Source organism: Protomyctophum parallelum, assembly GCF_964188405.1.
Source record: "Protomyctophum parallelum genome assembly, chromosome: 2".
NCBI classification, from domain to species: domain Eukaryota; kingdom Metazoa; phylum Chordata; class Actinopteri; order Myctophiformes; family Myctophidae; genus Protomyctophum; species Protomyctophum parallelum.
This window is the reverse complement of record NC_139699.1, coordinates 32,782,612-32,807,412: the sequence shown is the minus strand read 5'-3', so window position 1 is coordinate 32,807,412 and position 24,801 is coordinate 32,782,612. Positions and strand designations below refer to the sequence as shown.

At 44.1% G+C, this 24,801-nt stretch overlaps 1 protein-coding gene across 4 annotated transcripts in view; it reads left to right on the top strand.

Moving 5' to 3' along the window:
• LOC310855087 (C-myc promoter-binding protein-like) overlaps window positions 1-22,903 on the top strand; it is a 73,403-nt gene extending 50,500 nt beyond the window's left edge. For 2 of the 4 annotated variants that reach the window (XM_083759963.1, XM_083759962.1), the window contains 16 exons: window positions 558-686; window positions 3,089-3,230; window positions 4,014-4,142; window positions 6,206-6,328; window positions 7,469-7,618; window positions 7,730-8,937; window positions 9,964-10,177; window positions 11,177-11,265; window positions 11,857-12,032; window positions 13,201-13,365; window positions 14,128-14,308; window positions 17,899-18,153; window positions 18,628-18,745; window positions 20,338-20,500; window positions 20,946-21,010; window positions 21,386-22,903. In XM_083759963.1, coding sequence (XP_083616089.1) covers window positions 558-686; window positions 3,089-3,230; window positions 4,014-4,142; window positions 6,206-6,328; window positions 7,469-7,618; window positions 7,730-8,937; window positions 9,964-10,177; window positions 11,177-11,265; window positions 11,857-12,032; window positions 13,201-13,365; window positions 14,128-14,308; window positions 17,899-18,153; window positions 18,628-18,745; window positions 20,338-20,500; window positions 20,946-21,010; window positions 21,386-21,522 — 3,444 coding nt within the window. In that variant the 3' untranslated portion in view covers window positions 21,523-22,903. The remainder of the gene's footprint in view (window positions 1-557; window positions 687-3,088; window positions 3,231-4,013; window positions 4,143-6,205; window positions 6,329-7,468; window positions 7,619-7,729; window positions 8,938-9,963; window positions 10,178-11,176; window positions 11,266-11,856; window positions 12,033-13,200; window positions 13,366-14,127; window positions 14,309-17,898; window positions 18,154-18,627; window positions 18,746-20,337; window positions 20,501-20,945; window positions 21,011-21,385) is intronic. The other 2 variants (XM_083759965.1, XM_083759964.1) reach the window with 1 other exon arrangement.
• Window positions 22,904-24,801: the final 1,898 nt, after the last annotated feature.

Sequence of the window (24,801 nt, the reverse complement as noted above, 5' to 3'; positions counted from 1 at the left end):
TGACTTGGTGATGTATGATGACACGTCAATGTTACACGAAAAAAGTACAAAAACATGCACATCCAACCCAAACAGTTGGATGGCAGCAGTTGGCAGGTGCCAAGCGGCGAGTAGTATACGCTCGGAGACGCTCGCACACGGTGGGCTCTGATGCTGTGACAAGTGCCTTTATTTGCACAAATAGGTGACTGATAACTGACACGTCAATGTTGTCATTTACTGGAAAGTTGGATGTCAAGAACTTTCACAGTTGTACGGGAAAGTGTACGCCCCACACACTGTAAGGGATTGACTGGTTGAGTCAACATTATTAGGAAATGTGCCCATATAACCAATATAATAACACAACAGTGGTCCCCAGGTTGATTATCAGTCAACCTATAGTTGGCAAAGAATTTGAATTAAGTTTTACTTGCATTTTCTGTATGCCTGTCCTTTTTCTCTCTCTCTCTCTCTCTCTCTCTCTCTCTCTCTAAACTTGGATCAACAACACCATCCACACTGCCTCTTTTCTCACACAAGGAGAGAACAAGGTAACAACGTGCTGTCGTCCGCAGGTGTGCTACCGCGTGCTGATGCAGTTGTGTGGTCAGTACGGCCAGCCGGTCCTGGCAGTCCGCGTCTTGTTTGAGATGAAGAAGGCTGGAGTCCATCCCAATGCCATCACATATGGGTACTACAACAAGGTAGAGACCTACATCCTCTGTGTGTGTGTTTGTGTGTGTGTGTGCGTGTGCGCAAGATGCTTTTTTCGAGCGATCGAAAAATAAAATCATGGAGGGAACTCACTGGTCTGCTACATACACAGTGCAGTACATGACACCTCATCAGAATAAATCCTCGTAACAGCCCTTCACTGACATTTACACTCACCTCAAGGTTGTACAACAGCCTTTGTAATCACATGCAGCTGCCACTGCGAGTCGTGACTTGCATGCCTTGCTGGATGGTGAGTAGTGGAAAGTATGGGTAAATATTGTTATCAATATTAGTAATGTCTCCGCCAGCCGGAGATATTGCATTCAGCCATGTCTGTCTGTGGTAGAGTTCTCAACGTGCCTGAAAATTAAGGCCTGGCCCTAACTGGGCTCTACTCGGTCGGCTGGCCCGAACCATACTTTTAGGCCTGAAAACCCAGAAAAGGTGTCATTATGTCCAACTCTTTGGATGCCAAAGATGAGATATCTAGTCTATTTTTGCCAGGTCTCAATTGCGTGACGCAGACAACGCAATTGCGTGGGGGCCCAAGGCACTCGCTGACCAGCCTGCGTCGGGGCCTAATGATGTCTAGTTATGGTTACGCCCCTGTGTTAAAAGGTCTATTTTTCATAGTTTGTCAGAAAATGAAATGCCTCATGTTGGGAGATTATTGTTCTACTGCGAGCACTTTTTCTTTTTTTGTTATCAAATGTTTTTTATTTTAAGACAAAAATCACAATAATACACGTTAACACCATGATTGACTTAAAGAAAACAAAACACATATAAAACAACACAACAGCAAAAGCAAGGAACACAAAAACAAACAATCCCACCCACCCACAAATGTCATTACTCCTACTACTGTGCAATGGAGACAAAAAATAAATAAATAATGATAATAATAATAATGATTAAACCATGCCCTTAACCAAATCTGCAATACCAGACCAAATCTCAATGTTTTCCTCTTTTGCACCATGCAATCTTGCTGTAGACATCTCTAGATAAATTATGTCTAGAAAGGTCAAAGCCCATTGGCGAAATGACAATGTATGAGGCGGTTTCCAGTGCGAAGCAACCATCTTCTTTGCGGCCGTTACGCCAGCAAAGAAGACACGAATACGGGTGTTATTTAATGGCAACTGGGATACATCATTTAATAAGAATAGATGCGAGCACTTTTCTAGTTTAATGTAGGTGAGTTATGTTAGTGTGCTTGTTATCTGGCTTGGAGGCAGTGGATTCCCGCTAAACAGGTCTACGGTTGCTAACACGAATCACGTGCATGGCATCCTGTGAAGTGACATTTCATGGGGGTTATCAATGTATGCTTTTACATGTTTAAGTGTGTGTGTTGAGTACAAATAGTGGCTTAATGTTCTCACCCATAGAGTGCCTCTGTGCGTGACTGGGTGCATTAATACAAACTGCCCTCCCTGACACTGATCTCCAGACAGACGGCTCTGTCGCCCCTCTAAACAGCTTGTGGCCTAGAAACGTGTTGTCATAACAATGGTACTATCGATCTCCCCGGGCATCTACCTCATTTCACCTGGTCAGGTCCTGGGAGCCTGAGGGAGACAGATCCTCAGCTCTCACTGCTTGCTCCCTCCTCCTGCCAACTGGAATAGCATTTAATTTGGCAGTGTGCCCGTGGCTTTCTCAGGGAAATGTTCAAGTGGCTTTTATGTGCGAGAGAGAAAGCTAAATGTGAGATTTTGGTGTCCAATCCATTAGTAATGGATAGTTTCTGTGAAGAGATAGGGGTGGGCTGGGTGTTACTGGCGGAAATTCATCTAAATTGGACATGTTGTGGGTACATTTGTGTTTGGGATTAACATTGATTGATTGTTCTAATTAGCATGAATGTGCATCCTTCTGGCATGACCATGTCATGCTTTAGATCTTGAATTGAATGACGGTTGAATGAGAATTCCATCCATTCAAATTGAATTTGACTCAAAATATCTGTATTCACAGATTTTTTTTATCTCCCCTCCCTCTTGAGTTCTATGTTTGTTTTGTTGGAGGTTTGCTCATTGCATCAACAATGAGCGTCTCACTCTATATGTGATCCTGTGGTTTAAATCATGGTTGAATTCATGGAAAAATAAAAGAACGTTTGTGCTGTTGTGTGACTGGTGTTGGTTTCCATGTCTTGTGCACTGCTTTAATTTGTATGGTAATGGCCACATAAAAATATATTTTGCATATTTTTGCTGCAAAGCACATTTTAGTTTCCCTCTGTGTGAACCAGATAAGTTTTGACCCCCCTCCCCTCCCCTCCCCTCCCCTCCCCTCCCCTCCTCTCCTCTCCTCTCCTCTCCTCTCCTCTCCTCTCCTCTCCTCTCCTCTCCTCTCCTCTCCTCTCCCCTCCCACTCACAGGCGGTGTTGGAGAGTACATGGCCCTCCACTACCAGAGGTGGTTACTTCCTATGGACGAAGCTAAGAAATGTGGTGCTGGGTGTGGCCCAGTTCAAACAGGCGCTTCGGAAACAAGGCCCGCTCACCCAGAGCCCTCTGTCAGGTAACTATGATGAATAAACCTCGTCTCTGTCTCGTCTTATGTTGTCCTCTCCATGTACGAGAGACTAGATTTGATGTGGAATAGAGGAGAGGTTATTGATTTGAGTGAATTTTTTAATTGAATTGTTTGTTCTATTGGAATGCAATAGTCTGACACACATTATGAGGGTTGTACCGTATCATAAGCAGTCATAAACATGAAGTGTTCTGGGCTGTTTGACTCAACAGAAAACAAGAACCCAGGAAGCTATGTTCTTCACAAAGTCTATATTTTGTATTTTGGATGTGCCACCCAAAATAAGAGTTAACAACCGACAAGTCTGCATTGGATCATAATGTGTGATTTGGTTTACTAGAGCCATGCATGGCAATGCATGCCCCCCCCCCAAAAAAATAAAAAATAAAATAAACAAACACACAGAAACCCATAGGATGCATGCTACTCTGTTATGCAAATGCCGGCTTTTTATGCTAACTCCCTGTACCAGTGATGTGTTGCTGAAACTGCATGTCCCCTTACTGATTTACTTCAGACTCCGCTACAAAAACTATGAGTGCCGGCCTGCCGGGTACCTAAACAATATAGACATCCTCACTTATACACAGATTTATAGACACAAAACAGTAAACACTGACTGAGGGACACAGGCCTACTGTGTAACGTTCAGGGAAGTACACTTTCCAGCACTACAGTAATCTCCAAATAGGAAAAAACAAACAAAAACTAATAATTTCTCTACAAGAGCCCCTGGAGCGGCTTTAATGCCTTATTGTCTTTGGGCAGATGGCAGCGATGCGGACGCAGTGAGCCACGGCAGCGTGGATAGCTCCGTGGACACTAACGTGGCCGAGCAGGGCCCCTACGCTGCAGACCCCGTCAAAGTAGACCCCATTGATGATAAATCTAGCACAGGTACACTCGAACACGGCTGCCGCTCTTTCACGGGGCAGCCATTTTGTACCTGCATATTCTCTTTTTTTCTTTGTTTCACTGACACCTTTTTTTATTTGCTTTGTTCTTTCTCCTTTTCCCATGCTTTTTCCACACTCCTTGCTCGCCTTCCAAAAACCCTCTCTTATGATTTGTTTTCCCTTTTCCCCTCCTTGACTCCCTGTCCATACGTCCTGTTTTCATCCCCATTGGTGTCTCTCCTGGTTGTTTTGGTTTTGTTGCCGTGGTTTCTGCTCTTGCACTGTCCCCTAACCCTGCCCCTACTTTACTCTGGCCCTGCCTGTGTGTGCCCCTTGCATGCAGTCGGCCGTCTGAGCGGCAGTGTGGGCTTGCGGGGCCTGGCGGCCCTCTCTGAGCCCAGAGACCCCGCCCGCCACTCAGGTAAAGCCTCTCTTCTGTCTGTCCATCTGTCTGTCCTTCTGCCTGTCTGACTAGTAATTTCAGCTTAGGTGCCCTCTCTCATGTCTGTCTGTCTGCCCGACTGAGCTACATTCTCCTGTCTTTCTTTCTGTCCCTCGGTCTGTTGTCTTTCTGTTTGGAGTTTTGTCTTCTCTCTCCGTTTTGTCTTTCTGACTGCCTGTGTCGGGTCTCTTCCCAGTTCCCACAACCTCTTAGGTGTAAATTTATTTTTGACTTTTACCAAACTAGCCATCCTGTCATCCACCTTTTGTCCTTGATATCCCACCTGGCCCTCTCTCTGTGCTGTCTGCCCCCCAAACCAAGACACAGCATTTGTGTGCGTGTGTGTGTGTGTGTGTGTGTGTGTGTGTGTGTGTGTGTGTGTGTGTGTGTGTGTGTGTGTGTGTGTGTGTGGTGTGTGTGTGTGGTGTGTGTGTGTGGTGTGTGTGTGGTGTGTGTGTGTGTCTCTCTCTCTCGGTTTCCTTGACCGTTCCTCACAGGATTGTTGCATGGTGCTCTACAGTGTACTGTGAAGTGTACGGTTTACACAGAGCACAGAATAGGAGGCTGGTCATATATACAGCCTTTATGCTTTATCCAGAGGAGAGTGTGAGCGAGCTCGCTCCCTGCAGGGAAAGATGAAAGAGGAGAGCAGATGAAGAGAAATCTGGTTGCCTAGAGACCCAGGGAAATTGGAGAGAGAGAGAGAGAGAGAGACAAAATGTCAACGAGACATTTTGTTTTTATTCTACTGCTTTCTCAGCCTTCCAAATCTTTTTCATTCTACTATAGTAGAATAAAAAATACGATTTTTGTTTAAATGATTTGTCACTTAATTTACTAATTCACAGTGAATGGAATTAAACTGAACTGAATTGAATTAAACAAAAGAAATGAGAGACTTTCATTATAGACACAGGAAAGTGCAGAGATTGAGAGACAAGGTGCGTGAGCTGAGCATAGCCGCCGTTGTGTACTGTGCACTATATTCTTATGGACTTTTAGTTTAGGTGCTAGAATAAAAACGATGAACACAAAAGACAAAAGTCAGTGAGTTGTACATGGGATTAACGTGCAAAGTGTAGGTCCTTGAGGAAGAGCAAAGAAAAGGTCAAGTTCCTTGTCCCTGGTATAACCCGCAGGCGAGTTCAAGGAAGAGCCAAGTCCAAGTCAAAGCTTATCCCTGATCTCTCCACTGTTCCGTCTAAACAAAGCAGAACTACCTAAATAATATTTATGGATCATGTTGATACGGTGGACTGAATACCCGTCAAAGTCCATAATATAAAAGAGGTTAAAGGGTGTGCAACATGCTGCAAGATGCTCTACACCTGTGCTTGTCAACGTGAGAGAGGCCCCCAGCTAAATGGCATGTGGGCGATGACAGTTAGGAACTAAAAGTTCAGAGTTGGAATTTTGAAATATGCACGCCCTGCTCACATGCTGACCCACTGAGTCGCTCTTTAAATAAGAGACACAGGTTCAAAATAGGAGGTTCACCAGTTGATTGTGAATAACTATGATGACTGGTTCCCATGTGGGGAGGTTTTGGTCGTCATAACACTTCCCATACAGTCTCTGTTATCCTGCTGTATTCAGTACCTGTTCTCCTCTCCCTCCCTCAGGGGACCAGTCAGATTTGGGCTATAACTCGCTGTCCAAAGAGGAGGTGCGGAGAGGGGACCCCAGTGGAGGAACGGACATGGCCGCCGATAAAGACGACAAGAAGGAGAGCGACTGCAGCTCCTGTTAGTAATCGCCAGCCGTGCATATGAATTCTCACACGTTTAACACAACAGCACCTGGAGTTCTAACCACTGTGTAGTTTCTGTGTTAAAAAATAACTACATTGCATCCAGCTTGGCCCGGGCATTCATTTCCAACAAACATAATTGGCTGTGTTTGTGGAGGGGAAGCCGGGTGGATAGGGTTATCTATTTCACTGACTGTAAGGTGAAAAGAAGCTGGCTGGCGACTTCATGTTTAGAACGTTAACACCCTGAGCGGCATAAACGGAGGTCTCCGACCTATCAAGTAGTAACGCTCGACGCTCAGGACGGAGATTAATCACAGGACGGAACTTTATTGATATCATAACCAAGCGCATCGCTCCACAGGCTGTGGAGGCGCCTGTTGGGCAACATTCAATGTCACTTCCGGTTGGGACGTCATCCTAAATGTCCCCCCCCCATTTTAGCATGTTGAGATCGAAAATCTTAAAACGTGAATAACTCTTGATCTAAATCAATCCGTCCAATTCGAACCAAATATTATGTTTTTGACGGCCCATCGCCGTCCCGTCGCTAGTCGTGCTAGAATTAATCATACCTCCCGTTGTTGTCGATCGCCTCGGGGGTGTTTTGGCTACATCCAAGATGGCGCCTGGTGCACCTTATGAAAAGAGAAGGGAACCCGCAATTTATTGACGACGTTTCAAGCCAAGGCTCTTCAGCTGGTCAAAAGAGTTTGACCAGATGAAGAGCCTTGGCTCAAAACGTCGTCAATACATTTATCTTTTGGAGCATATGTTACTTTTTGAACCCAGCACCTCCACGAAGTGATGTGCGTATTTTACTATACAGTAGTTTCTGCCTGGTGCACCTTGAAATATGCTCCGTTGCTGCAAATCGCTGTCCGCTCTAATTTAATGGTCCTAAATACCCCCGAGCGTTTGGGGTGTTAATGTTCTCTAGACACGTACAGTATCAGTTTATCTGTCTAATGCCCTTTGGTGAATTGTCATGGTAATTAATGTGCAAGCTGCACGCATGATTAATTAAACAAAACTGTGTGTGTGTGTGTGTGTGTGTGTGTGTGTGTGTGTGTGTGTGTGTGTGTGTGTGTGTGTGTGTGTGTCTCTCTCTCTCTGTGCTTGTGTGTATGTGTAGTATCTGAGACAGAGAGTGCTAAGGGCAGTGGGGACTGTCTACCGCAGCTAGACATGGAGGTTCCTCCGTCCTTCAAACCTCGTGGCATCGTCCGTGGCAACTGTCCCTTTGATGGCGCGTCCTGTAAGCCCAAAAGCTCTGCCAGCACAGGTGAAATAATAACCCACTGTCATCGCCACTGTTTCATTGCATTTGATCGTATTAAAGGATTGCAAATATAATTGATGTTCTTGTTCTCCATTTCTCATCTCCCTCTCTCAGGTCACATAGCAGGCCTCCTGTTCACCTCCTCCCTGGAGGAGATCGGGGAGGTGCAGAGCAACAGTTTGCTCCGGCGCCACAACAGCGCCCTGGAGGAGGCGGTGGTGGGCAGCGGCAGTGCAGACTCGCAGGCAGCGCTCCGCCGCAGGCTAAGCGGTGACACGGTGGTGTCCGCCAGCGGTGGCACCCCCGTCCTCGGCCTGGGCATGAGCCGCGGCGAGACGGACCCGGCCAAGATCGTGGAGCGCCTGGGCGCCGACGTCAAGATCCTCTCCTTGAGTGCCAACTTCAGTCAGAGCAAGAGACCCCGCTCGCTGGCGCTGGGCGCTTCGGAGGGCGTGCGGAAGGCGGCGGCGGCCATCGCCGAGACGGATGACAGCGACGGAGACGACAAGGGCGACGGAGACGACAAGGGCAACACCGACGGCATCTTTGATCTGGAGGATCTGGATCTGGACGGGCCTGCCCAGGAGCCGGCCGCCGGCCTCTCCAGAGGCGGCGAGCCGCGTAAGAGGACGGTAGGGCACAGTGCCAGTTTCGGTGGCGTGGCCTCCAGCGGGCCCAGGGTGGCGGTACAGCGCACGGGCATCGAGGCGGGCTACGACCCGCTCTCCCTGCTGGCGGCCGAGTCGCAGTGGCGCGGCACCGGCGAGCAGGAACCGGAGCAGGACGAGCCGGGCGGCACCACGCCCACCACCCGCAGACCCCTGGCCAGGGAGATCGAGCTCTACATGAACCACATGGGCAGCCCGCTGGGCAGCCGCACGCCGAGCCTGGACCTGTCCCAGGACCCTTCCAGCCCCCGGCTGCTGCACCCGTACTCCTCCTCCTCTTCCTCCCTCTCCACGCCCCGCAGGTCCAGTCTGCCCCACGGCTCCCCCCTCAGGCCCGGCAGGGTGCCGCGCTCCCAGACGTACCACTCGCCCTCCTCCCCCTCTGCCTCGTCGCACTCGCAGCGCCTGTGGTCCTCGCCCCCGAGCAGACGCTCCAGTGCCACGCCCAGTCCCCGGCCCAGCCCGTACAGGGACAGGGACAGGAAGGACAGCTTGGCGTCCGCCTCTCCCTCCTCGTCCTCGTTTGCGCTGGACACTCTGCTCACGCCCTCCCTGGACGTGTTCAAGAGCAGCATGTTCTCCGCCGGGAAGGGCGTCGCCGAGAAGGCCAGCCGCTGGTACTCTCGTCTGGCCACCTACACCACACCCACCAAGGTACCAGGGTTTGATTTTAGTTTTAGCCATAGTCTTTTCATTTAGTTTTTGTGATTTTTTTTTTTTTAGTATAGTTTTAGGCGATATAATAGTAAGAGTTTAGTTGACTAAATCGACACTTTTTTGGCAGGCCTTGATGGCACCGTAATGCCTGATTTTACACTTGGATCCATGCTGAAAATAGCCGATCTTCGCGAAGCGACGCATTGTGAGCTTGTAGATCTGCTATTTTTTTTCCAGAGTGCAACCAAACTACAGGATCTCTGCTCCACTACTCTGTCACCCACTAACACTTATGGCGTCCTCAATTTTCTGTCCTCACTTTTTATCCTCAATATGTACATTGATCAACCAATTAAATCATCGCTATGGGGTGCTCAGCCAATCAAATCATCGCTATGGGGTACTACACACGCACACGCAAAGCTGGGCATAGGAGGGGCTAAGGTAGTCGACGAACATTTCTCGTCATTGTTTTAGTCGAAGAAATCAACACTACTAAGGTACAGCACGCGCTGGTCAGGTCAGGGGCACTGTGGGAGGGTTTGTTGTGTTATATAATATATTGATTTAGGAATCACATATACACGTGATTCTCCATAGGTTTGGCACTTGAACCTGAACTGCATTGTCCATGAAGTCAGGGCTTTGTAAATGAGGCCTTAAATGTCATAATAAGTTGTTTTTTGTCAACTTTGGGTATATACACAAAAAACACCAGTCTTACAAATTCAGCCGTAATCATCTAAGAACAAATTTGGAGCACCACTGCCCCCTTGTGGATTGTCCACTGTCTGACAATCTGCCCTCCCTTGCATTGCTGAACATTTCCCTGATAATAATTCCTACTAACACTAGGCGTTTGTCAGTGTTTAAGTTTAGTCACCGCTTTTTTCAAAAATGTCAGTATACTGAAATACATTAGCAATTAAAGTGTCAGAATGATATTTATTTCCCAGTTATAGTTTTGAATTAAGTGTAGACATTATCTGATGCTCATCATTACCTTGTCCTCACCCACACCAGGACGGTAACAGTGACCGTGTGAGCGTGTCCTCCCTGGGCATGGGGGATCCAGACGGCTCCTCCCTACTGGACGAGGACAGCTGCAGAGAGCCAGATGGCTACTCGCTGTTCCCCCAACGGAACGGCCCCGTCAGCCCCCGCAGGAGTCCCAGGCCGAGCCCCCTTCGCTCGCCCACATGCCACAGCTCTGGGAGACGTACGCCTATGCATGCTGGTAAGGTTACCTTTGTCCATTCTGACCTGAGATCAGATTCTACAAATGTCTTCTACATCCTGACAGTTGTCTGAAAAAGCTATGTTTCTATGTCAGTCGTTCTTCAATTTTTCAAAAATAGCAGACCCACAAGCTTGTAGCTAAAGCATAACATAATGCTAACACCAAAAGGGGTTCCCACACAGAATGGGCTAAGCTAAACAAACAAAAGCACTCATCCTGTCTTGACAGTATGTCGGCAACTGTGAAAATTATGAACTGTCAAATGCATGGAAATCCCAATATTGACCAATGGAAATTGCCAATTGTTTTCTGCACACGGAAGAAAATATGTGTTTTCATATTGCAATGCACATCACAATGGCAGTATTGCACAGAAATATAGCTGCAGTACACAGTATACTTTGCATGTAGTGCTCTGCCTCGGACACAGGTACAGACCATGGGACAGGGACAGACCATGGGACAGACACAGGGACAGACCATGGGACAGACACAGGGACAGACCATGGGACAGACACTGGGACAGACCATGGGGACAGACACAGGGACAGACATACATACATAGCTACGTAATGGAGCGGTTAGTCACCGCTCAATAATAAAAGAATTAAAGACAACTGTCCCCTGCCATGCACATTACCTGGAATGGTAGTGTTTTGCATAGAGGGCTCCACCACACACAAAGACCATTCTGTACTGTACAGTACAGTAACAGCTTCATTGTGTTGTTACCTCTCATTACCCTCTCCTATACTGTCAAATAAAGCGGAATTGTCCATATTAGAATGAGTATACCGTTATACCGTATAAAATAATTATAAATGGAGTGAATATATTGTTTGCTTCTTTGATATACAATTTACAATTACAATATACAATTACTTTCTTATATACTTGAAGGCACCACCTCAACTTCTGGCTGTTTGAGAACAATGTTTCTAACTTCCTTAAAGATATGTGTATAAATAACGGTGGTGTTTTGTGGTGTCACTCTAGGCTCTCTCCTCTCTCCACCTGACAAGTCTGACCTGGGCTCCTCACACTACACTAGCAACACCAGTATCTTCAACAACTATGCCATGGAGGTAAGATCATAATTACACAATGTAACTAGTACTATAATCACAGGCTTTGCTCTCTAAGGCTAAAACAGGTTAATTTGGTCCATTTGGAACATCCCTCAAGGACAGTCCCTCCCTGTACGGTCCAGGAAACCACCTTTCCGACCCCATGTTTTTGAGCCACTGCTCTAGTACGGTAGTCCATATCTCCAGGGATGTGTGCAATTTAGGCACTTTAGAGTAGACGCTCTAATCCAGAGCGATTTACAGTAAGCAAGGTAAACACGAGGTAATACATCAAATGCATAGAGACAGCTTTGGTAATCTAGGATCATAGGTAAACCAAGAACCATTATCACCATTATTATATTAAAGAATAAATAATATGTACACTGAAACTATAGACAAACTATAGGATGTCAGGTCAACAAATTAACCTGGCATTTGTCTAAATAACATACATTTTAACCTTTGCATAAGACTGCATGGTCGTCAAGGCTATAGGGCAAGACTGCTCCCTATGCCTTGGTCTGTGTGTATGAAGGAGGGAATGCTATCCACATTGTGACGCACTTTGGATGAAGTTGCTTAAATAATAAACTGGTCCATTTATAGCTCCTGATATCCAGCTGTTCGCGCTGTAAGACGTGTGACGGCCTAGTGTATGACGAGGAGATCATGGCGGGTTGGACGGCTGACGACTCCAACCTCAACACCACCTGTCCCTTCTGTGGGAACCCTTTCCTCCCCTTCCTCAATGTGGAGATCAGGGACACGCGAGGACCGGGGAGGTACTGATCAGATTCTAAAAATGTCTTCTGAATCCTGACAGTTTTCATTCTGACCTGAGATCAGATTCTAAAAATGTCTTCTACATCCTGACAGTTTTCTGAAAAAGCTATGTTTCTATGTCGGTCGTTCTTTGGTTTTTCAAAAATAGCAGACCTACAAAAATAGCAGATCTACAAGCTCATAGCGCGCCACCGAGTGGCGCGCTATGAGCTTGTAGATCTGCTATTTTTCAATAGCTAAAGCATAGCATAATGCTAACACCAAAATGGGTTCCCGCCCAAAATGGTTTAAACCATGTAAATGCCCACTCTAGGGAAACCAGTGAAAATTCACTAATTTGGTTTATAGTTATTGTTTGCAGCAGGTGGTTAGAATGGTTTAAATGTCTTATTTTGATTATCAGTAGACAGTTGAAATACGTAGTAATAACAAATAACAAATAATTTATAGAGCTGATGTCCAACAATATTATATTCACATTTTCACACTAGCTCTGGCCATTCTGGAAGCAATTCCAACATGTAAAGCCAAGGCTCCAGTGAATCAGTCAAGCGTGGTAATATTCTTCGTTACGTGAATGTATGATGTCAGCGCTTACATGGCAAGTATTGGCAGATCGAGCTGCATACTTGACACATTTAACAAGGACCCAGTGTGGCAACAAATCTCTTTATGACACCTACACCCCACCCACACTTTATGGGCTGAATACAAGCTGGCAGGGAAAGCAAAGGTACACATGGAAGGGAGTGAAGAATAAATAAATACAATATTTAGACCTATTAAACACCTACACCTATTAAACTACACCTATATCTAATCTACACCTATTAAACTAGACAGATTTGAGGTACTATTTGTACTGTGGTGTGCTTGAGTAACACTAGAGAGCAAACCAGGTAAAGTCACAATTCATAGAGGAAAACTTGACCGAACACGACTCGCTCACTGTACTGTATAACAAAATTAAGTAAAAACTTCTATAGACTGAGACTTAGGAAACATTTGTCCTTGTATTTTATCATGATAAAATAAAAGGACAAATGTTTCCCTAACAGTTTTCTCAGTGCTTCAAAGTCACAATGCATGCTGCATGAGCATTATTCCATGGATTAGCTTGAAAAGAAATACCTCTCTAATACCTGTTTTTTTCTCTTTCTTTACTAGACTATTCTTGAAGAACAGCCCCTCTGGGGATGAGGCAGGGACGTCTTCCTACTCCATATCCACAGGCATGGATACAGGGACATCCACACTGTCCACCCCCTGTCCCACCATGGCCCTCTCTCCCCCTTCCCCCAGGATTGATATCCTAGACTCAAGGAATGGAAGGTAATGCAGACCAGTCCACCCTGACGAAACTCCTTGCAACAAAATGCTTTTAGAGACCGCTGGCAGTGGTCTGGAGGACTCTGGACTGACCAGTTTAATAGGGGATATTATTGTCGGAAATCGTTACGCGGCGGATAAATGCATGACATTTATGGTACAGATGTCCCCTTGGGTCATTCTATAAGACATCCTAGAAGGGGTGCCCAAAATAATCTGAAACAGGCAGTGAATTATTGACAAAATAATTGAAAATGGCCGACTATACAGTGTTGTTGTCGATTGACTCAAAAGACGCCAAAATAATATTCAAAAAGCATAAAATGTGGCACACATGTATCCCTTGGGGTCATATCCTAAAACATCCTAGAAGGGGTGCCCACAATAATCGGAAACAGGAAGTGAGTAATTGACTAAAGTGAAAATAGCCATATACAGTTGACAGATAATAACCGGTACCATTTGGGATAATGGTTGCAATGAGTTACTAATTACCTTGTTGGTTGCATCTGTGTGCGTTTGTGATAAACCCATTTTGACCTGAGATCAGATTCTAAAAATGTCTTCTACATCCTGACAGTTTTCTGAAAAAGCTATGTTTCTATGTCAGTCGTTCTTCGATTTTTCAAAAATAGCAGACCTACAAGCTTGTAGCGCGCCATAGCTAAAGCATAACGTAATGCTATCACCAAAACAGGTTCCCGCCCAAAATGGGTTAAGAGTGAGTAATGATAGTAATGATAGTGTGTGTGTCTCTCTCTTCAGGATCAGATCAACCATGGCCCAGTGTATAGACATCCCAACAGAGCGCCGACAGGGGGCGCTGTCCCCCGGGGCTCAGATGGTCCGGAGTGTGAGCGCCTTCAGCCCGGCAGTGAACACCCCCAAAATCAACCACTGTATGCCCACCTCAGGCAGCCTGCCCAGCCGCCTCGACGAAACCACTGTAAGACACTGCTTATTTATTATTGAAATTGACTGATGCAAGTTTAAATATGGCCCAGGCAGAGACGAAGAGTTCTTATAATTGTCACGGCGGGGGCCCGCCCGCCAAGTTACATCCCCTCTCTTGCTGAAGGCAGCACAGACAAACCCTGACTCAGCAGAATGCACAAACTTCCCTGGGTCAACTGATTTTGACCCAGGGAACACCATCCTGACTTGGAGCAACCTGGGCACGACCACCACTATTGTGTCGGGTGGGTCCATCATAGACCGACCTGACACAATACGGTGGGGGGTTCATGCACCATTCCATGGGTTAAGATTAGGGTTTTTTCTTTTCTTCCTTGTTACTCACTAATCACACTATCACAGACTACATTCATGAGCTGGACCAAAACAATAGCACAACATTTTTGTTGGATACAGCCACATTTGAATGCATCAATTTAAGTATTTTTCCCTGGACCGAAAGAAAGAAAGAAAGAAAGAAAGAAAGAAAGAAAGAAAGAATTGACTGCATAGACATTATTTGCCACCATGCCAGTCATGAACCAATATAGCCACCCTGTCACAATGAACCTCAGCAACCATAACATAACACACATAACCAACTACTGTATGTATCAGTCTTCAATTGAAACTGAACATTTGGAATTATTGGCTGTTATGTCAAAGCCCAAAACCTCTAGCACAGAAAAACGAATTCACTCATAGGATTATTGAAGTGATAACATAACACATACTGCCTACTCACATACTACCTTCAACGGCAGATACAACACAACATACAAACTGTAGATTCACATCAGCATTCAATTCCAGAGCCACAAACAGTTACCGAACATATTTCATTGCCACCCAGTCATTGGGTCCCAAAATGACAGTAATAGTACACCAGCTGGAATCACACTACTAGTATGCACAAAGCAGCATGCAATACAAGCAGCAGCAAAGAAGCAAAAACAAAGTTCCTACCTTCTGTCAAACTCTGGAACCCATGGATAGAGATGAGACCTCCAGCGGTGTCTCCAGTCATCTCCATCCTCCATACATCTGGCTAGCTGGCCAGTACTTTGCTCCCAGTATCAATGGCACCGACCAGCCTCATTCCCCTGGCTGCCTTCTTCTCACTCAGCCTTGGATGTTTGGTAGTACTGCAGTGCACATAGCATTCTGGTGTAGTGCAGTGGTCAGGGATTTAGGGTGCAGGCTCTAGGGTCCAGCAGCATTCACAGCATGTCACAGGAGAATGGACTCAGGGCTGAGAAGAAGCTGAGCTTGGGGGTCTGGGGTCGTCACCCTGGTTCGTGTACCTGTGGAGCAGGTTGAGAGAGACACCATAAGCTTTGAGTATAAGAAAGAAAGAAAATGAGCTGACCAAGAGCCACATACTGTACAGTGTACACTGTACCCTGTCACAACTCACTAGCAACAGCAGACACATCTGTATTTTCATACCGCGGTCAAGATCTCACAGGATTCACAATGCCACGCCAGACTTCGTGTTGTAACAGGATATAATAGTATACTGTATGTAGGTGAACATTCGTAATGTTAGTTTTATATCGGATAAATAATACATTTTAGGAAGGAAGCTGTGTGGACTTTGGACATGCCTGGACTAGGAATAAAATGAAATAAATTAAATTTAGAGATAGATATCTAGATTTACAATTCAGGTTCTAACATTTGGTTCAATATCACTTTCAATTAAACCATCAACAGTGTCAGGGAGTGTCTACCAATTCATTGAAGTGTCTACTTGCAGTGGTTTTCAACCTTTTTCAGTTCAAGATTCAGTGATTTCACTTAATTCAAATATCACTTATTTTTTTGTTTTGTTGTGATAATCTTCCCTACTATAGAGTGTGTTGACCATATAAGGAGTTCCTCCCTGTCCTCAGTTAACCCCTGCGGGTCAAAAAACTAGGTTTAGTTTTTGGCTAGGTGGCCAAGCCTTCATCCAATCAGGATAGAGAAGGGCCTTCCGCCAATCATGATCGAGTGGGGGCGGGCCTTGGTGTTGGTCTGTCGTGTGTGTCCCCCCACTGTAGTGCATGCATGAGCACATCTTGTTACCGGGGCGGAACAGGGGGGGGGGGGGGGGGGGGGGGGTTACCAAATCACCCGAATCACTGAATGCTCCTTTAAGTAATGCAGATATTTAACAGTAATTTAACTTGAGAGAGTAAACCAAATGGACCCGTAAGGGTAAGGGTTTCATATGTTACGCTCTCAAGAGTTAAAAATCTATAAGGGTCTGTAAAGTTGGCCGAGTGGCCAAGGCTCCAAAAAGTGACAGAATCCAGCAATACCATTTAGAGTGTTTTAGTCTTCCCCGATGCAGCCGCATTTACAATGGAGACCTAACAGCAAAAACCACTGAAGACTAAACTCCCAAAAAAGACAGATGAAACTTGACAACAAAAACCGAGAACTTAAGAAACTGTATGAGGCCATAAACCCTTCCAAAAGGGGACCCCTAGCAGCTCTCCCTGGGTGTTACCTGCTTGTTGCCCAAGCCCCTACTCAACTCAACCTCTGCATCCTGCAGCCTCCATTTTATACTAGGTGAGACCATACCAAGAACACAGAACTAATTGGTAACCACTTAACTCAAATAAGGCAAACTATGGCCCATGAGTTGATTTATACAATTATATACGGTTTTTACTAAACCTATCCCAAATACATTTTAGGCACCAAATCATTAACATAAGAGAACTTATAACACAAGATCTCTTGTAACCCAGACAGACACCCCTCCTGCTCTATAGCACTTGGTACCTTCCCCCCCTCAATCAAGAGGATCACCAGTACTGCAGGAGAGCCAGCCAGGTGCCAAACAATCATAATTAAACACAATTCCCAATCAACAGAAATGCTGTTAAAACCCCCGCACCATCTTTGTGTCCTTTTATAATTCATTGGTTGTACAAATAATAAGAAATAAGAACATGCAACACTAATGTCCAGTCACACAGTCCTCCAAGCCGGCTTGCTGTTAAATGGAAGCAGCTGTGTAGTAGTATATGCCTGTTTGTTCCTCTTTAGTCTATAGAGCGTCGCAGTCCCACCCTCTTTCAGAACTACGAGTGGCCCAGGAAATTATTCTCCATTCATTTTCTCCAGAGGCTTTTCAAAAAGTATTTATATAAAGACGGTTACGCCGCGGACAAAGCCAACTCGGATCGTGACAAATCAACGACAACAAACACAATATTTTGTGCCGATCAAATTATTTGAAAGAAGAAAATAAAGGCAGGATACAACACTATTTGTTTTGTTTTTCTTCTTACAAATTATTTGATCGGCCCAAAACATTGTAATTACTGTCATGATTTGTCATGATCCGAGTTGGCTTTGTCCGCGGCGTAACCGTCTTTAAATAAATACTTTTTGAAAAGCCTATGGAGAAAATGAATGCAGAATCATTTCCTGGGCCACTCGTCGTTCTGAAAGGGGGTGGGACTGCGACGCTCTATAGGGCACGGGCTGCCCCGTGACAGGGTTACTTTGTAATCTGCACTTTTGAATAATGGAGTATTTTACTTCTGCTGAGCCGCCCGCCTCCCCTTATCTCTCCCATAGGACCCGCTCAGCATGGAGTGGCGTCTCCATAACCCAGAGCCTGTGACCGTGCCCTACCTCAGCCCTCTGGTGCTGTGGAAGGAGCTGGAGAGCCTGCTGGAGAACGAGGGCGACGGGGCCATCACGGAGGCCGGCGTGGTGGATCACCATCCCATCATCTACTGGAACCTGCTGTGGTACTTCAGGAGGCTGGACCTGCCCAGCAACCTGCCCGGACTCATCCTCACCTCCGACCATTGCAACACAGGCTCCCAGGTACTGTACAGAGGATGGCCCATTATTTATCTCTTCATTATCGTTATTACTTTCTGTGCGCGCGCGTGTGTGTGTGTGTGTGTGTGTGTGTGTGTGTGTGTGTTCTGTCCGTGGATTGCCTGCACGACTTAAAACTGATTAAAAACGTGGATTAAACATACATAACTCGGGCAACTCGCGAATCGCATGGAAAGTGTACAATTAATTAACTTGAGCAACTCGTGAATAGAAGTTAATTAAAAGAAATTAAGGTCCTGTACATGTGTCAGAAATACTTTATACTGAATTGCAATATTTTAAACTTGATCAACCAAAATAATATTCAATTGAACAATCAAGATTTCAAAGTACAAATGAAAATGTTCAATCTACTTTGTCGCACAACAATCAATGTATCCAATGAGTCAAGTATCAACAAGGTAACCCCAAAAGTAATCCAAAAGTAATCAAATCAGTCTCTGTCTCTCTCTCCAGATTCCACGACACTGGATGTCAGAGGACAGTAAGCATGTGCTGATCCAGATGTTGTGGGACAATCTAAAGCTCCACCAGGACTCCATCCAGCCTCTCTACATCCTCTGGAACACACACAGTGGGTCACACTGATACTTTAATCACAGATTGCATGCTGACTGTTGTGACAGGAGTGAACTGGTACAAATGGACTAGATAACAGCTGGGTTTATTCCTTCGGTAGAGGTTTGGGTTGTGTACAGTAGTTACCCTTTGCCATCATGATGTAACTCCAAATATCGGTGAGATTACTGAGATATGTTTAATAGTGTTGCTCTTTTGATTAGAATTTATACTCCAGATTGGTCTCCTTGTTGACTTACCCTAGCAACCACAGGGGAATGATTAAGCCACTCTGCTGTAAAATGAACCAACATTAAAGACTCAAATGATGAGACAGTGACTAATAATAATAATAACCATTGTTGATTGGTACATTTTAGTGAGTGTTTACTGCTGAACAGAACACAGAGGGATCTTGTGGAGACGGCTCTGAGCTAACCCCATCTGCTAACAGCCCCCCTTTTCTGTTTGCTCCCTCTCTCTCTGTCTTTCAGGGCTTAATTGTACTCTTTTGTTAGACCGTGAGTGTTCATTTTGTGTTGCTGGACACCCACAGATGAGTCATAATTTTGTTTGTTGTCTCTCTCTCTGTAGTAATCCGTGTGTCTCCGACCTAGCTCACTCTCCCCCTTCCGCCCTCATTTGTATGGAGACAATGCATCAATGTTGTGATTGTTGTTTTGTGCACTTCTATTAGTAAGACAGGTTTCACTGGTTTTCATCACACTTGAAATGTCACGGTGAATTGAGGCAGGGTATTATGGTTTGTTATATTTAATCATTTTAGCCCCGTTAGTGTTGGGATTAGCCTCGGAGACCGCAGGCGTTTTGTTTTCAGTGGTATAGGGCTCCTATAGGAATGTTGGTCCGCCCGTGTGTCTCTTTAACACCTTACTCTCAAACGAAGTCTCTCAAATTACTGGCGTGTCTGGCCAAAAGATACTCAAGATTGATTAGGCAAATTGCAGGATGAATCCTACTACTGGCTCCCTTCTCTCACTATAACCCATTCAGGACGGGAACCCCTTTTGATGTTTTAAGCATAGAGCACCGAAGTCTGACGTCAATATCGGTAGAGGGCGCAAATCCACGGGTTCATGTACTTTTTATTTGCATTGTAATCCCCATAGGGGGTTTTTAGACCGCCTCATATAAGAACTGTGTTTGAAAAATAAACAAATCATCCAGGCCGCTCCACTCATATGGATATGAAGAATCAACTGACATGACAGGAAAATGGTTGAGCATCACTGACATAGAAACATGGAGGATTTAGAAGAATTTTTTTTTTAATCAGCCTCAGGTCACATAATATCTCCCATCTTCTACCTGGGGTGTGAGGAGCAGCAGGACCTCTAGGTGGCACTAGCAGGGCTTTTATAATCTTAGCCTTGTTTCAGTAGTAGGGTATATTATATACATATTATATCTATATAATATACATATATCATAGCATGGTTGGCAAACATCTGTGTGTCGTCACGTCAGATCTCAAGTACTGTCAAGTATTTGAGGGTGGGTTTCTCTCTTAAATGTCCGCCTTTTAATACTAGAGCCTGACCGATACTGGATACAACTAACTCATATTAAACAATAATATGTGTGTAGATGTGGGCTACCCTCTGGCACGGACCGTCCGGGAGGAGGAGAGACCATTTAGTGAGGACCTCCTGCAGGACGTCGTGAAGAGCATCCAGAGAAATGATGTCACGCGACCCATGGGACAACTCCTCCACCTGCTGGGACAAACGCTGGGCGTCAAGAGACAAAGGTCAGTCATTATCAGTGTGCTTATACTGCGTTCTCTTCTGAATCATGGGCAGAGGGGGGGTTACAGTATATTGCTATCCCATTCTGACCTGAGATCAGATTCTAAAAATGTCTTCTACATCCTGACAGTTTTCTGAAAAAGCTATGTTTCTATGACAGTCGTCAGTCATTAAAAAAAAAAAGCAGACCTACAAGCTCGTAGCGCGCCACTCGGTGGCGCGCTATGAGCTTGTAGATCTGCTATTTTTCAATAGCTAAAGCATAACATAATGCTAACACCAAAAGGGGTTCCCGCCCAAAATGGGCTATTATTACCTTTGCTACTGACATGATATGTCATTATTTTGCAAGAGGGTGCATGCTTAAAAAATAACTACTCCCAAGAACTAGAAGCTTATGGGATCCTACTTGTTAATTGTTGATTCCAGTTTTGTTTTCTTTCACAGGAGTTTATACAGAGACATCATGTTTCTGTCGCTTGTGGCTTTGGGAAAGGACAACATCGACATTGGTGGGTTCAGTTTTGATGTTATCCAAGTTATCCAACAGTGTTTTTAGTTTTAGTTTTTGAGGGGTGCTAGCCCCTCCTATATACAGCTTTTGTCCCCACATGTCTCAATATTTGACAATGAAAGGAGAAATTAGGTAAAATGTCTGCCAAATATGACTCAAACTTTTATCTCCACACGTCTCATATTTGCCATTGACAATGAAAGGAGAAATTAGGTAAAATGTCCGCCAAATATAAATTTGTACGATGACAAAAGCGCCCCTCACTTCACACGGGTGTGATTACGGTATTTAAATCAATCCACACTACACTACTCATTGTGAGGTTATTTTTTATAGTGCTTCATGAAGTCTGTGAACCCTCTTCTGTCCTCAGATGCTTTCGACCGCGAGTACAAAGTGGCGTATGACCGCCTCACCCCCGGCCAGGTCAAACTCACCCACAACTGTGATCGACCTCCCAGCACCGGCGTCATGGAGTGTCGCAAGACGTTTGGAGAGCCGTATCTTTAAAAACGTGAAGACGTTGCCTCGAACTGTATAACCACTCATCTCCGCCATGACGAACGGTCGCAGGTCACTCACACCACCCAGTCTCAAAGCATAGCTCAGGAAAATTCTCAAACTGTGAATGTCCCGTATATATAAAACCACAAGGCGTTTGGTCAACTCTGTAACCTTTTTGGAAAGAATTTGGCAGAGACACCACAAGTAGCAGTCCTAACGAGCTAATACTACCCAGCTGGACTCCGTAGAGTTTTGTTTCCCTTCAAAATCGACACATTAATAACTTGGACGATAACCACTCTGTCTGGTATCCATAGAGCACGTTACACACTTTCATATGGCAAAGGTACCTTATTTTGATTTGATACACAACAGTAGATTTTTTTTTAAATGCAAACATTTATATTGTATAGTCACACATGAAGAATGATATTAGCAATATTTTAATTAACATGAATTCTATTTATACAAAGTACGTAAGCTTTATTTATTCCCCTTTACGTGTTGGATATGGTAACTTAATGTCCACTGGCAGATGAGTCTGATGAGCTTATTGGTGGCATTTCTGCATACAATTTAGTCGTTTTACCAATTTCTTCTGAGGATGTAGACCAGTGGTTTTCAAACATCGGGTCTGGGGACCACCAGGGGTTCCAAATGGACCCTCACAGGTGTGTAGCTCTTGAGATTTAGTTAAATAAACACTGGAGATTTTACAGTGTAGATTTGGATCAGAGATACTTTTTTTTTAAATCACATTGGGGTCCGTGAACCTAATGCATATCAAACTTGAAATTCAAAAAGTTGAGAATCACCGGTGTAGACAAACATGGGTCGTCTCCTTCTTTTCACCGGACAGTGAGTGACAGCAGTGACAGCAGTTTCATATGCAGAGCAGTCACCACTCACCACACAGTGTTTCTTCATTCAAATGAAGGGAAACGTCCGCCTTCTGCGGCACTGAGCTGCTGCCATATTATAGGAATCACATAGGGCCCTCAGCCACCTGGTAAACTAAATTGCAATCAGTCAATTCTCTCTGGCATTTTTCTTTTCTTTCTTTTCCACTTTTTCAGAAAATGTTGACGAGAATGGCACAGTTTTTGTGTACATTTTGAAACAATATTAGAATCTCTTTTACGCTATCTATAATGTTTGGTCTGCATCAAATTGTAATATACACATGCTGTCCAAACCACAATTGAGCCTTTGACTTGATTAACTTCTGAAGTGATGTCTGTTACATTAAGTAAAAGTAAATTCTGTTAATGTTTACAATTATTTTGAAAATATTCTAATGTCTTCACATTTACAATATTATGAAATGCTGTGGTCTCCAGTGAAACAGTATGTTGTACATGTCGGTTACAAATATCAGTGTTACTAATGGTTGTCGTGTCTCTCTTTGTGCTTATAAGCATGAAGGTACAGTACATGTGGGATGAGAAAATGACCACCGTCATGGGGGGGGAACAATGAGGATTGACATACTCAAATTCAGTTTATTGACCTTATTCGGTTCTACCTACATTGCTAGTTAATGTTTGTTTGGAATGGAAGTTTTAAAAGACAAACAGTTTGCTTGCAAAAGTGTCATGTCCCCCTGTCTGCTTGGCGGATAGGTTGAGTAACCTTTAAGTCCTTCCCCAGGGTAAAAGTCAGTTCAAGCCAGGTTGTGACAAAATTGAGATTGTAAAAGGTGAGGATGTCGTATACATTTACCATGAAATTAACAGCCCAGTATTTTGTTAATATTGATGTATGGGCCACAACCCTGGTGCAAGATAATGTTTCTTGTAGAGCATTATATAGTATTGATGTATGACGGAGGGGACATTTACATTCATAACAATAGCCATTGTTTGGACTCTTCAGAATGTTAAGCTTATAATGCAAAGGGTTAAAGCGTATGCCTGTGTTACGACAGTATAACAGAATGTTGAGCAATACATGCAGTGAACCTGTGATGAACACGATGAATAAGGAGTCACTGAGTACCTCAGTGATGATGCAGACAGAATGTGGTATTTTATCCATGAATGTTATGGCGCGAATTAGAATCTTAGCAGTTGTTTTTCTTTAGAGACGTAATGACTCTGAGATAATACTAGTCTGTTGATTGTATCATCAAAATTACAATGTGGAGAGCTGAAAAATACTTGTCCGTCATCACGGAAAATGCTTATCAAGTCACTGATTTAGACATCTACATAATCATTATTATCATTGCATTTTTCTGACTGCACATGTATGCATGTGATGCATTCATGTGTGTGTAGTTAAACTATTTAACGCACTAGCTTTCATTGAATGAAAAGTGTTTTCTACAGTATAGTAGTAGGTGGGCTTCAAAGTGAAACGCTTTGGCTGGCAAACTACTGTACATACAGACTTGACAAAATTAACCAAGACTTCAGCCCAATATTTTCATTCATTGTCACCGCCATAGTGATTGCCATTCCCATGTTCCCCATGGCTTATTTAGCTACATTATGCCAGTCGCAAATTGTCTGGGCTTTAATATTTTAACATGTCAGAGTGAAGCAGTCTTTACCTTTTCCCATCTACAATAAAAAGGGGGTGTTTAAGACTAATTTATTTACAAAAGTCATATGGTATAAAACTACAATTCATTATACCGGTACTGTAACCAAATACATTCTGAATTGGGCCTTTAGATTTTCCACTTCTGTGTCCTTAACGATGAAAACCCAAAGTTGAGAGATTTTAGTCTCGCTAAGCTTATTTAAGGTTGTTTTCTTTTTTTTTTATATATATATATATATATATATATATATATATATATATATATATATATAGCAGAAAGTTATTTGCATCCACCTGGTGTCTCAGGTGTGAATTGGTCCCCTGAATAGAAGGGCAAAATGAAAACAAACTGTACCCTGGGTTGACTAAAAGACTAGAGTTAAATAACCACTGCCCAAATGAATGCCAGCTGCGTGGCTAGTTCCAAGACATAAGAAGGCTCGCCACAGGACTATACACTATTGTTCAGCGACTTTTAAAAACGTGAAACGTTTTATTTTTTTTATAATTCAAAAGGCTAGTTTCCCATCAGTAGATGGAATACAGACACTAAAAAAGATCATGGTGTGAACATTTGTGTACAAAAGAAAATGAATAAATTGTACAAATGAATGATTTTACTTTCTGTACATTCATGTATATTTTAATCTGCCCTTTGTAGAGAGCCCATTTTGTAATGGTTTATTTACACATTGTACAAAAGTAGTTTGCATCAGGTGACGGTATACTGTATATATT